This window comes from Rhipicephalus sanguineus, chromosome 11 (genome assembly GCF_013339695.2).
Source record: "Rhipicephalus sanguineus isolate Rsan-2018 chromosome 11, BIME_Rsan_1.4, whole genome shotgun sequence".
In the NCBI taxonomy this organism is placed as follows: domain Eukaryota; kingdom Metazoa; phylum Arthropoda; class Arachnida; order Ixodida; family Ixodidae; genus Rhipicephalus; species Rhipicephalus sanguineus.
The window spans coordinates 99,687,092-99,702,569 of record NC_051186.1 but is presented as its reverse complement, the minus strand read 5'-3'; the positions used below and the strand labels follow the sequence as shown (position 1 = coordinate 99,702,569).

General features: G+C 47.1%; 1 protein-coding gene across 2 annotated transcripts in view; it reads right to left on the bottom strand.

The window, feature by feature from the left end:
• LOC119373402 (kelch domain-containing protein 3) overlaps positions 1-15,478 on the bottom strand; it is a 536,457-nt gene that overhangs the window by 456,679 nt on the left and 64,300 nt on the right. For both annotated transcript variants that reach the window (XR_007414339.1, XM_037643431.2), the window contains exon 2: positions 10,880-10,933. Coding sequence is in view for 1 of the 2 variants with exons in the window: in XM_037643431.2 (XP_037499359.1) it covers positions 10,880-10,933 (54 nt within the window). In the remaining variant the exon portion in view is untranslated. The remainder of the gene's footprint in view (positions 1-10,879; positions 10,934-15,478) is intronic.

Genomic DNA, 15,478 nt, shown 5'->3' with positions numbered 1-15,478 from the left:
ATGTTTGATTATTATCTTTTCGTATTTTTTACATTCTTTCTCATTTTTTTTTTCTTTACGTTAGGGGGTCTCGCTATCGCGTACGGACCAAGAAGAAAAATAAATGGGAAGGGGAAAATCTGCGCGATAACGCGATCCGACGGCGCTTCGTCGTTTGAAGCCCGATCCGACTGCCCAGGAACAGAATCATACCTGAGCGAGTATTCACCACAGGAAGATCGAGGCACGCCACTCAACACACATTGTAATGGAATGCCAGCATATTCATCCAACAAGACCCGTGGAAGGCACGTGCGCCTTTCGGCGGCTCTCGGTTTCGAAGTGGATCGAAGTGCTAACCTAAGCAAGTGAAATTTACAATGTTAGCGGGGAAAATGAAGGGAACGGATTGATAGAACGCAAATAACAGTACATCATACAATATAGAGGCTTGAGTGTAGGAAGAAAGAGGGGAAAAAATATGGCAGCTTCGGGCTAGTGGTGCCAAGCCTGAAGGAAGCTGGGCGGCCTTCCTCGCTTATCTTTATTTTTTTTCTCTCTCTTTCTTTCTCGTTCTCTCTGTTTGTTTTTTGTATCTGTTGTTTTCTATTTCTCCCTTTCCCTTTCTCGCTCTTTCTATCTTTCTATTCTTTCTATTTCTATGTCTTTTTCTGTCTTTCTATCTTTTTATGTCTTTGTTCCCTTTATTTTCCTCCATTTCCCCTTTGTCTATCTATCTTTCTTTCTCTCTCTCTCTCTCCTACCCTCTCTTTTTTTCTATCTTTTTCTTGCTCTCTCTCTCTCTCCCTTTCCCGTGTTTCTTGTGCTCCGCTTCGCCGGGTTGTACCTGCTCTGTTCGGTAGTGGGGCTAGCGCAGTTCCTGTGGCGCATACAGGGCCTGCGGTTCGGCCTTCTGCGGACACCAAAGTGTTGCCCTAAGATGGCACTTCTCCCAGGATGCTTCGAATAAAGTTCTTCGTACCGTACCAAAGTGTTTACGGCCGGCTGAAACTGCTGCGCTGTTAAAGAAAAAGGATAGGTTGACGGGGCGCGATAGACCAAAACGCCCGATTGTAGCACCAAATTAGAGGCCCCGTTGTAGCAAAGATGGAGATTCTAAGGCTTAGACATTAAAGGGGTCCTGCAACGTTCTTTAACCCGAAAGTGTATTATGCCGGGGCCCACCACGGCCCCAATGACGTATTTACGTCACGGATATGACGTTATAATATATACATTAACGGATGGCAAAGGAAAAAAAAAAACTAGAAGTTCCGTTGCCGGGAGCCGAACCTTCGACCTCTCGCTCCGCAGCGCAAGGCGCGATGCCACCCGGCCGCAGAGCCTACGTTCTTCAGCTTACTAACGGCGAGCTATTCATATACACAATTTACCGTTGGCGGTACTCAGAGCTCGGCGGCTTCTGCATGTTCTTTTATCACTAGCGAGATGGCTCGGAGGGCGCGCTTTAAAGGTCGTCGCCACGTGCGTGGAGATGCGAGCGCGCGTCTAGAGGGGGTGTCTCTCATGCGCGCGCGCTTATCTCTTATGGGGACGGTTTGTACCGTTTGCACGTCCTGTGCTTTCACCGCAAGTTTCCGTTGACGTTATAGAGAGCACGAAGGTCACTTCGCTCGCTACAGCGGCCGCGTTTCCGAAAGGAGCGCGCTGCTCACACACAAAGAAGTAACAGTTGTGACAGTTCTTAGTTCGCGCTCGTCCTGTGCATGTTCTTTTCGTGCGTCCTTTCTACTTCATAGCGCGCTGCAAGTTTCGAGCTGCTTGCCGTTCCTCGCGTGACATTGCAATTTGTTGCTGTAATATTCATTACTTCGCCCTTGTGGCGAAACAATGCACAATAAACGCTCAACTACCCCTGTGAGGACATGTTTCCTTTTCGTGTTTTACCGATTCCTACGAAAGGGGGGGATCAGGTATGTTTTCTTTTTTTTTAACAAGTCAGAAAACACTACCGATCGGTAGTCGAGGCTTCTGTGAACACGTGAGCCAAATATTACAGAACTGCACGCCGCAGGGTATTTACAGTTACGTTTCAAAGACAGCTCAAAATCACTCGCTCTTCTCTCGAAAGATTACGTCATCGCGGTCCCGTCTGCGTGACCTAGGGAAGGACACGGCCATTGGCTGATCCCAGCCTTCTCGTACTGCGCAGTTAACGCGGCTGCCACATGCCAGCGTCGCGCTCTATAGTGTGCTAGAATTACACATTACAGAATTACATTAGCGCGCTCGTGATCACACCGAACGGTAGCCGACGCGTTCAAAAAAAAGAAAAAGCGCTCAGGATCATGACGCACGCGCTGACGTAGCTTCTTGCCCCGCCCCTTTGTCATTAAATCCCCCCTCCCCCTGTGTAGCCTGAGCGCGTTCGCAGGGACGAAATCGGAGAGCAAGCGCTCAAAGCGTGCGACAAGTCCCTGAACACCGCTCGTACTTGATGGATTCGAAAAAAAAAATCATGGCAAGCGATTCGTGAGGCAATACAGTTCGATAGTAAGGTCATTCGATGATTATTCGGAGTAGTGCTACAGGGCCCCTTTAAAACAGAACACTCATAAATTTAGTTTTAGGTTAGACTCTTATGACCTGAATATTTTCCCCTAAAGAAAAGCATTCAAAACTACAGGAAGAAGTGCTTGTACGCGATCTATGAGACCATGCGAAATTACTCTGATACTCAGACCGTAGTTGAACGTGACCCCGTAAACATTCTCCAGAATTACGGGTTTCGCTTTATCTCTGCAGCGTCAGACAACCACGAAGAATCAATGACGTGGCCGACATCGGCAGGTCGGTGAAGCGCGTGAATGAAAAATACCGTATTGTGTAGGCAATTAATAATAATAGTAATAATAATAATAATAATAATAATAAAAATAATAATAATAATAATAATAGGTCCCTTACGCCTTCACTTAAAACGAATTGAAGGCGAAAGTCATCTTTTTCTTCGCAGTCGATGTGTGGATTCTGCCCGCCACCCTCCGAAAGCTTTCTGCACCTAACGCGGTTTTGCACTGCCTCCAAGATCGGAGGCACTTCACCTGGCTCTGCATTGCCTCCGTGACCGGACCATCTTTGACCAAACTACGACGTCATGAGATGACGTCGTCATGTGATGTTACGTCACGTGGCGTCACAAATTTCGGCGGTCTATGACGTCATCGTGACGTCATCAAGTGATAATTGTTTTATGGGCGCGAGGCCCACCACTGGAGACGCGGGCGCTGCAATCGCTGTGACGTGCAGGGTTGGATCACGTGACCTCGCCTCGCTCTGGCGAAGGGAAGCGGACGGTTGAATTCGTTGTTTTTAACCGCAATTTCGCGGCGTTTTCGCTTTTGAACAGCGTTTTTTTTTGCTTTCACTTCTTGTGTGTGGACCCCAGAGACTACACAATCCGCTAAAGTGCAGTAAATATATCGGCGGCCTGGTACTTTTCTGCTCCGTGCCACAGTGCACTACGTACGCGAGAGGCCAGGCGTGAGCTTTCACTTTTACCGCTACCCTGTTTTCACGAGCATGATGCCGCAGTCACCTGTCTTTCTTTTTCGTTATTTCAAGTTTACGGTGTTAAAATGGACACCGACCACGAATATTTAAAAGAGCAAGACGTTCCGGCTCCCGCACGGGAGCCTTGTTCACAGTTAAAAATGAATGCGCAAACAGCTAGTTCGGTTATGTATGTTTAAAATATGACGTAGGCAACTTGCTGACATGTGTGGAAAGTTGCCGTCATGACGATTAAGCGTGTGCACCGTTGTCTGGATTGTCAGAGATTCAAGATAAAGCCGAGAAGTCCAGTTCATTTTTCTTTCCGTTAGCTTTGCCTTCTCCCGGTCTATTTCGTGGCCAGTTGCTTTTACGTGTTCGGCCAGCGAGTTAGATGAAACATTTCTTAGTCATACGTGTGTTGCCTGAGTTTTTTCCTGAAAGTTACCTGTCTCGCCGATGTAACTTCCACCACAGTTTGCGCCCCCCCCCTCCCCTCGCCCTCGTGTCCATTTTAGTTGTCCTCGTGTCTTTTTCCCGACCACACGGGTTTCCTTCAGGCTCTCGACTTCAGCCCATGGGTTTCTTTGCTTATAGATTATTTCTTTATAATGAGCCCATAGTCAGTGTCACTTGTTCTTCTCTATGTTGTTTTACGCTACAGGCGAAAACATGGCCAGCTTCAAACACTGATTCACCTTCTAACAGTAGCCGCGAAGTGTCACACTGCTTTTCAATGAAGCTTTATGAATGCTGGACGCTGGTATTTTCACTCAACATAAAATTCCCATTTAGACCACGGTAAGCTACACCTTGCAGCATACGGCTGGCCGGCACACGGTGCATTTGCTATAGCAATCGAGCCCGATCGGGACCGTATTTTTCGATCGCGATTGGCCCCTTTGTGCAAGCTGGATAATGGAGTCAATCGTCGAAAATTTTCATCCCGATGTGGCTCGGTAGCGATCGAAGATGCACCGTAGATGGATCCGAAGATGGATCCAAATACCCACCCGTAACAGTACCGGTGATATCCTGCACAGGGGCGAAAACTAAAAGAACGGAACGCTGCGAGCATAAAGCGAGAATTATGTAGGCCGACAGAACTGATGAAAACTCTGGCCAGCGACCATATCCAAGCTTACCGCAAAACAAGCGACGTATACGCTGTGCTGTTGTCAGGATTCAACGGATGACGTGCGCACTTGTCGAGTGAGATCAGTGACAGTAAGAAAATGATTTGAGAGAGCTGATCGCTTTGCGAAGGCTGACTATCCACACATGTACGCCCCCCCCTCCCCCTCTCAAAGTTCCTATTTTCCCTCGATGAAGGAAAAATATATTTTTTTCTTTTTTTATTATTATGTTCATTTCGTTCTCTTTATTTCATCAGCCTGGGAGTTCCTAGGACGTCATATCTGCTTATCTGAAATGTCCAGACCAGTACGGGTCTGTTTCCTGATATCGGTCGTCAAAGTGCACTGCGGGAAAATTTGTATGTTGATGTATTTCAAAGATGTCCCTCGCGCACTGCGGCGTCCAAGGATCGAATTCGTACGAGCACTATGACAACCGATATAACCCTTCATCTAAACCTCAGTTGAATAATCTCGGGGATTGTAGAGTCAAGCTGATGCGGACGGTATTATCGCCATTCGCGAAACATATCGCGTTCGATGCCGGCAAAGTGTGTACTATCTAGACGGCAATGCACGCGCAGTGCTTGCGACAACCTTCAACCGAACGCCTTGCCGTCACAATAACATCACGCTGCATATTATATAACCTCTATATGAGGGCGCGGCAGACACGCCGTGCGGGAATCCCGTAACAATAACAAACAGCAACGATTATTGCGCGCGATCGTTTACGTCTACAGTGCACGCATGCACATATCGAGATCAAAGAAACGTTGCACACCTAGGGAAAAAGAAATTCACTTATCGCAGGACGCACACGTGTGCTTTGCGCGCCAGCGACACGAGCCAAGAAAACGCACATACACGCAGATATCATAGACATTAACGCTACTTTTACGAAGGAGTGCGACGAAGGTCGGCGAGGCAAGAACGGCTCGATCAAATCGGCCCACTGACCTCAGTCTAGGTCGGGCCCTATATCGCCCTTGACCAAGTAACCGCGAGGACATGTGTGTGTGTGCGTGTGTATAAATATATAGAGAGATAGCATCTGATCCGAGATACAAATCAAAGGCCGCATAAGCGTAACGTTGCATCGAAGGCCGAGTATCACGGGCTGCGTCTTGTGAGCCTTATCAACTGCGTGGATGCCTCCAGAGAGAACGCCCTTGATTGAGTCAAACTATCGCCCGGGGCGATCTCGCGGTCATTATATATTTATAGTAAACTGTAGAAGTAATGCGAGCGCTGGGCAGAACAGGACCAGCCATGCTTCACGCCTATATGTCTATATGGTACTTGCTCAGCTAGGCGCGAGGACGCGGGTTCCATTCCCGGCATATGGTCACAGGCGGTCATATGTCGATGCGAGCGGAATGCACAAACGCACGCGTGTGCTTAGGGAGACAGGTATACAACCTTATTGAGTGAAATTTGATTTTTCACGGAGAGGTGACTTTTCAGGTAGTGTCCGACGGCCACCTCTTCAGCTCTTTTCGCCGCCTGGAATCGGGTCTCCAGGTTGGCGTTGCGAAGGACCTCGCCTTCCCAGGCATCGCGTGAGCGAGTGGTTAGGAGATAAAACTTTACAGTCCCACAGGATGTGTGCGTGCGAGGTCTTCGATTTCGTCGCATCTCGTGTCGTATCTATCGAAGACGTCAGGGTGTATGCATGTGGCTGTAGAATAGTGGATTTGGGAATGAATGCGTTTGTAGGCGTCTCCACGTGATCTTCTGGGATTTGTTTAGCTTGGGTTGGTATGACGCGACAGGCGGTATTACTGTGTTAGATTTACAAATCTGTTTTTCAGCCTTTTGTTCATTGTCGACCGTCCAGAAATGCAGGCCCGGCGCACGATAGAGTAAAAGATATCCTGGCTCTGGTCTTCTACACAGTAATTGACTGCGTGCAGCGACAGACTGCAAAGGTGCAAAGTACCTACTGATCCCTACCAACGAAAGATATTCATTACCGCGTCCCCGCCGCCGGGGGGTGGGGTGGAGGGGCGTATTTGCTCGCCCTTCCAGTGTCAGATCGCATCATCTGCAGAGATGTCCCCCAAAAAACTACGTTTGGTAGAATTTTCCGTACGGTACGGGCATTCCACGGAAGCTTTTAAAACACTGGAACGGTTGTCTTCTTTGCGAACGCCGTCTTCTTGGCTGGCATCGTGGCAGTGCCGCGATGCCATTGCCACGATGCCAACGTCACGATGCCAACTGTGGTAATCGCTGCCTCCGAGCGAGCGGGTAAGTGGATTAACCTATACTAAACTGGGTACGACATTGCGGTAAACCTTTGAAACACGAAAGAGCTCTCAAGTGTCATAGCAAAATGTATAGTAATTGCATACTGGATGCCCCACGCAACTTGTGCCAAAGGCCCATAGCTTTAAAATGTGCGAATACCACTTACCTGGACGGGAGCAAGGTATCAGTAGCGTTGCCAGGGGGGGGGGGGGCTGTTGAGGGTGTTCAAGTCCCACCCCCCGAAATTTTTACATTCTGTGTGTATAGTGGCGCAGAAATACACACACACACACCAAAACTTACATAAAAGGGGGTCGTAAAAAAGACGACAAACAACATTACTTCGGATGTACCTGCACCTACGTGGCTACCCGTAGAACAGACTATAAAATTGCGGCCTCGTGGTCACCCTCGCTCGCATATACGTCGGCCTCAGAACCAACTAGAGGCTGAGAAATGTATATAATGGCTGCGGCGGTTTCCTTGCGAGAGAAACGCGGTCGGGGACGGCATGCACATGTGCACAATCCCGATGCCCGGATGAGATTATGGTATACATACTTGCGGCTACACATGGCAGGCGGCGTTCGGTTCACACCGGAAAGCTTAATCGAAGATCTAAGCTTTTGTCCTATACAGACAATGACATCAATTAGCTGACCTTGTATACAAAATGGATACGGGAGTTGGCCAATTATTTTTGTTCGTGACCTTGTTGAGAAAAGGGAAGAGCGTCATTTTGCCCCGAAATACGCGAAACTACGCAGGAAAGTGCTTCTGGTTAATCCGAAACAGAACAGCATTGCAGTTGAAGTGGTGCCCTCCGTACTTGGTCAAGTGCCACCATCGCAATCCTTACGGTTCAGTCGCTCTGTGCTGGCAGACAATCAAGAAGCTAGCGGAATTAATTTGCAGTGGGACTAGCCCTAATCAGTCGACATCACGAAACGGAAGCGTCTTTCAAAAAGACATTTAGTTATTAGAGCAAGAATCTTTTTGATGCTATACGCAATTTCTTACGGGAGAACAAAAAAAAAAGTTGAATGTTAAGGGTAAGTAAATTCAGTTTCTTTTTCAAACGTTTCCTTTTTCATCACAGTGGTTTGTTTATATTTTCTCTGAATTTTATTTGTTTATATAATTGATGAGTTACTGCTAAACTATTTATTTCTAAACTTATTCTTTCATCAAGCTAATCGATTTCCTAAACAAAGCACCGGTCGATTCATGGCCAATGCCCCGGTGTAGATTGCCCCAAGTATGTACTACGTGAGGAGCAGCGAGGCCTGTCCAGGGCATGCCAAGTCGTCTGGCGGCAAAAACGAATGTTCCAAAGAAATTGAGCGACCCCACTACGCATCCCTTGTCCACTCAAAGTGAAGAAAGGGATCACATGGGTGGTAAACACCAATTAAGATCGTGCACGGATTACCAAGCGCATGCGTGCGGCCGGCCAGACAAGACGAAGCATCTCGCGGCAGAAATACGCATGCTGCTCAAACGGAAAACTTTTGAAGCAGCATAAGCTGAATTCGTAAGTGACCTTCTGGACAGACGCCTCGGATTTAGTTGCAGGGTGTGTGATCGTCTACGGTTCGAAATTCTGTCTAACCTACGAGTCGTGCTAAACAGCTTCGCATGGTCATTCACCTTCAACAGAGTGCAATGGCTCTTGAATTTTTTTTATGGTGCGCTTACATTAGAGAATGCCGGCTGAGGTGTAATTAATTGTTAGGCATTATGCTTGTAAGAGAGGAGTGGCGGATAAGCGAATACCTGAGTACCATACGCTCGAGTGGGGGACTGTTGTTAATAGTGTTTTTTTTTTTGCTTTTTTCTACTCATGTACTTTTATTCAAATCTCCAATCTGCAGAGCATTTCAGTATTGTGCAAAGGTAGCCACCGACGTTTTACAGAAGTGAAACTAAAACTGTGAGCGTACAACAAAAACTAGATTTGTTGTTTCTTTTTTACATTTGTCGACGTATGAAAATTCCCACTTATGAATGTGTTTTTATACGAAAAAAGTACCAATGTACCTAGGCTACTGGTTATAGTTCCAGTTATGTAAATGCCACTAATTAACGCGTGTCAGAATTTCCGTTTTTTTATACCTTAATTAAATCACTTCCCTTTTAAAGGTGCCCTGCGACTGTCGGACGCGGCAATGCGGCGCCTGTGACTCGTATAAACAAACCCGAGCTGCGGGCGAATGCCGGGGGTCGGCACGTGTATCAGCTGGCTTCGGCGGTGTTTTCCTGGAAGCGCACCTTCGGAAACGCGTGGTGGTGTTGGCCGGAACATCTCCGTCAGCGCCTCGTACGACCGTGCGGTGGACGCAAGCCATTGCGGGGGACTCGGACAGCGACGGCAGCGAGCGTCTGCTCAACGAGCTCGGAGCTCAGATTTACTACTTGAAATGCTCGCCACGGACTGCGACTCTGCCGAGCTAAATGACCCGACGACTATGGTGTTGCAGATATCTCAATGGCTGGAGACATCTTAGCACCGTGCTCGAACCGTGGGAGCGTGACCTCCGCTCGAGCGCGCCGTGCATGAACTTGTGAAGACCCCGTGCAGCAGTGTTTTTAAAAGACCTGAAGGGAGGGTCCGGGAGAGACGGATTTCGGAACACGCCGAGTGCGCATCGGAATAAAAGAACTGCATTTTACCCAGTCGAATTCTCCTCTCATCAGCGACATACGAGAGCCGGCTTTCTCGGCTCAGACCGGAGAAAGGGGCACACGAACTTCACTGCGACAAATAGTCTGCTCGAGATTATAAGAGACTGCCAAGTTTACCACAGCCTATCGTCATATACATCTCAAGTTCGTATTCGCTATTTTTGCATCTCCATCTTTACGTGTATTGTTTGCTCTGCTTTTCCCCCACAACCAGTCTAAATATTTCTAAATCCGATGCTCTTAAAAAAAAATTCGTCTAGGAGCGTTTCTTTAGATTATTCTTATATCCACATAACCTGCTGCGGCGATGTTCAAATTCGTGTCACATATACGTAGTTTGTATTTCCCATTTACGAAACGTCGTTTGAGGTGAGCTTTAAATTGCTCCCTTTATTTAGATTCAAGCATTTGTCCGACACTGCATTTTAATTTTTAAAAAGACCAAATGTAACGTTAATGTAACGACACGTTCCAATTTTCGAAATGTAACCGCATGTAACGAGTTCCTTTCGCATTAAAGGAGCTTGTAATGGGAACTCGTTCCAAGATTGGAAGGAACGAGGAACGAGCTGTCGTTCCTGTTTTAGAGGAACGTGTACAACACTGTCAGAACGCCGACTGAACTTGGCAGCTGCCGTAAAGAGTAACCGACGTTTCGCAAACTGGGAAATACGGTAAGCGGTGCGTCATCTTAATGCAACCAGTATACCAGCAGCGTGGGCCCTTCGCTGAGCTCTGAATTATTGCATTTGTATTGCACGAAAATGCCGCTTCGTAGAGAAACACTTCCCAGTGAAACCTGTGGATCGATCAGGTTTCACGTCGTCATGCCAATAACAGAGGACAGGACAGTGCGTGGTATAAATTAGGTATTAATTGCGCTGCTGAGCTCGAAGGCGCCCGTTCGATTCCATGTCACGATGGTCGCATTTCGGTGGGAGCAAAGCGCAAGAACACCAGCGCGCTTAGATTTAAGTGCACGTTAGAGAAGCCCGGTTCGTCAAATAATCCGTAGTTCACCACCACGGCGTACCTCATAATGACACTGAGGTTTTACCATGTGAAACCCCAGGGCCTAATTTTTCGCAGGTAGCTCCGGCAGATTACGGTTGGCGTTACCCGCATTTGAGTGACATTTAAGTGTAACCGCGCTTCAGCATAATCAGCGCATGCCTTCTCCTTAATCAGCACAAGAGGATGGCACTTGGCAACAGCTGCAACCATGCGCCATAGTCGGTGGACCGCTATGGCTGGTGAGGAACAAACACTAAATGAGGCCACGAGATGAGTCAGTCATGAAGTGAACAACTCACGGGCCTCGCTGTGTCACCCGGGGTCCCGTCGTCTCGGTGGTCCGGAAAGGGGACCTGCGATACAGAGTGGGCGATACGGTATAAGATAGAGCAACGAGGGCACGAGTACACAGATAACAGACAAACCACGCGGCAGGCGTATACGACACGGTTCGCAGTATTGAGGACATTCTGTATTGCTATTCCGTTACCACCACATCTGCCGCTTTGAAGATATAGAAATCTCACAGTGGTAAATTTACAGCACGCAAACGGACGGCACGTAGAAGAAGAAACAAACCACAACGTCCCGGAGTTCCGTCCTCCGGGACTCCGGAACTGTACTCCGGGACTACACGCCGGAGTCCCATAATTCTATGTTAATTCTGCGTCCCTTCCGTTTTGCCCCCCCCCCCCCATCTATGGTCTGTGGGATAAAAAGACGCTACAAAAGGCGCTACAACGCGTCCGATGCTCTATCCTTCTCCCGTCCGCTTTATCGAGTATATCCGTGCATTTAAACCTGGGAGTGGTAATCAGCGCCGCTCGTAGCCACGACGGCGAGTGTGGAACACTCTTCTTCTGCCTGTTTACGTCACGTAGCACGTGACCTTTTAACGAGCTGGCAGCTGGCCAATAATCCCTCGCATACTACATGAAGGCATGAAGTCTGCCAGAACGAGACCCTTGCTCTGAATGAACGAAAGAAGGGGAATTTTAAGGGCTCGTTTTTTTTTTCCTTTGTTAAACACAAAATTAATGCGCAGATATACCCCAGAAAGTGGACGGGAGGATGTCCGCCAACGTAGCTCAATTGGTATCGGACACGTTATTCGAAGGTTGCAGGTTCGGTCCCTGCTGGTGGCAAGTTATCTTTTCGTCCACTTTACTTTCTTCACAGCTATATCCTAATTACTTCAAATAACATCCCCTATACTTTCCTTGGCTTGATTGTCTCTTAGTTCTCATTAATGTTGTGTCTAACAAATGAAAAGGAGCCCTTAAAATCCCCTTCTTTCGTTCAAAAAGGCGTTAATAGTATTCTATTTTAGTGCACCAATCATAGGACTACACTAGATTAAATACAAGACATTATTACGAATGCACCATTTCGTGTAGAAATTGGGGAGCAGACAATAAAGAACGGGGAAACTTGCCTGATTTTCAATACCGCCAGGACCACGTGACAGGATCACGTGAATAATTTGTTTACCAAAGGAAGTAAACTACGGAAGAAAAAAAGGCAAGTGTATACGTGTGATGAACTACGCAATGGGGCGTCACAGAATTATGGCACGTTGGAGCGCAATAACTATACGTGACGTCACGAGTTGGACACACACTGGAAGTCTTAGCGATAGCAACAAAAATATGAACAAAAACAGCGGTGAATTTTCCTTCGTGAAACTTTCACCTCATGTGCGATGTACTTAAGTAGACTATCTACTTAGTCTTAGGGACTCAGACTATTACACTGTTTGTTTAGAATTCCCGAGATTTCCGAGATTTATCTAAATTTCCTCGAAGACTAAATGTCTTTTACTAATCTAACTAGTACAATTAAAAGTTCGCACGCGGTAAAAAAGAACATTCAACATACTTCAGCCTACAATTGCCTATGGTTATGATTCAGCAGTGACCTGGCCTGGAATAGCCAAGATCGAAACCTTTATTGCATCTGCTATCCGCTGTCTTAGGCGAATCAAACGTAATCCAAGGCAAGCTTCGACCCACATGAGAAAACGGTCGTATATCATACATAGACTACATTAATTCGGTCAAACGTTCAGTGCGCGTCAGCTCCATGAGGCCCAGATGAAGAGCATCTCATTCGTGACATTGATGCCCTGCAAAATCGTGCTGTCAGATTTATATCTTCAGATTATTCGTGTACAACCAGCGGAACACTGTTAAAGGAGTACTGACACGAATTTTAAAATTTTTCGGATTGTTGCTCTAAATAAAAATACTGGTGTCCAAAACGAGTATTGTGGTGCCTCGTAATGCATCGAATATATTTTAATTACCGCTACCTTAAAAAGACACTTTCGGTTTCGATATCGAGGGGAGGCTTCTCAGTGACGTTTCATAGCAGTGTGACGTCACGGGGATGCAGAAACTCGCGACGTACTAGCGGCAAATCCGTCACCTGCTCGTGGTGCACATAAACAACGGTGAGTGAATTGTCGTCCAGTGACCCCGACAGTAATTTCTGCGGTTTAGGCTGCATGCGGGACGCAGAGCTCGCGAACTCGGGGGAACTGTGTTGACTCGTCCGGGTAATGTCCATTGCAGTGGGGCTGGCTTGCAGATGATCAGCGACGAAAACTTCAAAGCAGGCCCGTGGCAGGGGGGGGGGGGGCTTCCGAAATTCTGATGAAGGGTGGTGTTTTACAGAAAAAATGACAAAAATAGGTGTTTTTCAAGGCTTTCACCAAGTGCCCCCCCGGAAAAAATTCCTGGCTACGGGCCTGCTTCAAAGTCAAATTAAAATATTTTATACGTGTTCTCCGACTCCGGTGTGTGAAGAGCGTGGACACTGCATACCAAGGAAACAAAAAATGTCCCTTTTGCGATGTCTCAAAATCGTGTCGGTACTCCTTTGAAGCAACGTGCCGAACTGTAAGCACACTTCTCTCGAACGCTCGTCGCGGCAGTTCGTCGCAACGTCGCACGTTTCACATTCTTTCGCAAACTTTATCACCACCCGTCCCTTCATGACGTTTTTTTTTTGTTTTTTTTTTTCGCCATGATGATTCCTTCGAACCAAAACGCGTGTTTTGCGACACATCCGTACGCATATCACGTAGTACACGCTACAGCTGTTTTCTGGCACTGCTACAGAACAACACTCTAATGAATTTCGTAAACTTATTCACACGTATCCCACGTACTGACTACTAATTGTCTGACCGCTATTTATGTTTTTTCTTCTTTTTTTAAAAATATATTGCTCGTTCGGTATTTACGTGTCGCTATATACTATAACGCACTGCTTTGCACTGTAATATTTCTGTGTTTCACAATTTATAACGGCGCTGATCTTATTTCATAATTGTAGCACGTGTTCTCCTTACGTGAAATTTCGCAACATGTCCTGTTTCGTGAAACGTTTCTTTGTCGCGTATACAGCGTCTAATTCCTTCCTTTCTTCCTTTCTTTAAAACAGAAGAAAACCACTCGCTTTTAAAAACTGTTAGGATTTTATGTCCAAAAACCACGAAGTGGCTATGAGGGACGCCGTAGTGGAGGGCTCCGGGAATTTTGACCATCTGGTGTTCTTTAACGTGCACCTAAATCTAGGTACACGGGGCTCGAGCAGTTCGGCTCCAGCGAAATGCGGCCGCCAAATTAAGGCCGGGATTCGATCCCCCGACCTTCGGGACAGTAGTCGAGCACCATAACCATGAGACCACTGTGGCGGGTGTAGCCGCTCGCTTTTAGGCACTCTTATTACACCATGCCGTTGCCGAAATCTAAGAATAAAAAAATCTCTAGCATTTCTTGAGTCGTTAATCCACTTTAACCCATCTTATCTCCCTTAATCCATGCCTTAATGCACCTTAAGTCACTGCAGTTCAGTTCGGTTAACTTTGACTCCTTTATGGCGCTCGACTGCTGACCCGAAGGTCGCGGGATCGAATCCCGGCCGCGGCGGCTGCATTTTCGATGGAGGCGAAAATGTTTGAGGCCCGTGTACTTAGATTTAGGTGCACGTTAAAGAACCCCAGGTGGTCGAAATTTCCGGAGCCCTCCACTACGGCGTCTCTCATAATCATATCGTGGTTTTGGGACGTTAAACCCCATATATTATTAATGTTATTTGATGTACTTCGAAATACTGTCAACTCACTTTAATTAACGAAACGCACATTTCGGGCTAGTTGGTATGTGTGCATCTCGCTGGAAAAGGCGCACAGACGGACACATACGATAGAAGGGAACGATGACATCTGTTCCTTAAACAACCTCAATACATCGCAATTCACTAAAGTCAATTCATTCACTTGAGTATCACGTAACCTTTTCAACCATTCGCGTTGACGCCGACGCCGCCGGAATTCTCTGATCATAAGACATATAAGCCTTTCTCTGTACACCGCGTGTGCCCTTTCGCTCCGCGTCCCTGATGACGTCATGCGGAGCACTCGCGTGACGTCACGCGTGACCGAGTCAGACAATGTGACAACTACGCAGCTGACGAGAACGATAAACATAGAGCTCATCTCGCGCTGCGTGTCATTGTTCTCGCCTGTCCCGTTCGCGTACGCTTTTTTTTTTCTTATTTTTCTCCTCGAGCGGAACAATAGCCGTAAGCGGAAGCACTGATGAAATGAAACGGGGACGCGACGAGACGGCAGCCAAGGACTTTTACCCGGCCGACTCAGAAGGCACGTAGACAGCGCTCGAGACAAGAGCTCGTATCTAACGAAAACGAAAGTTCTTCAGTGTAGACTTTACATACGCTGCGAGCGTCAGTTTCCCCTTTTTACTCTTCTTCGTTCTTATTTTTTACTTCTTTTTCTGGTAAAGAAAGTACTTCGTTGTAGGAGTATAACTGTTAATTGCTTCCTTTTCGGACACAATAGAGAGTGAAGACGTGCCAGAACTGCCACAAGG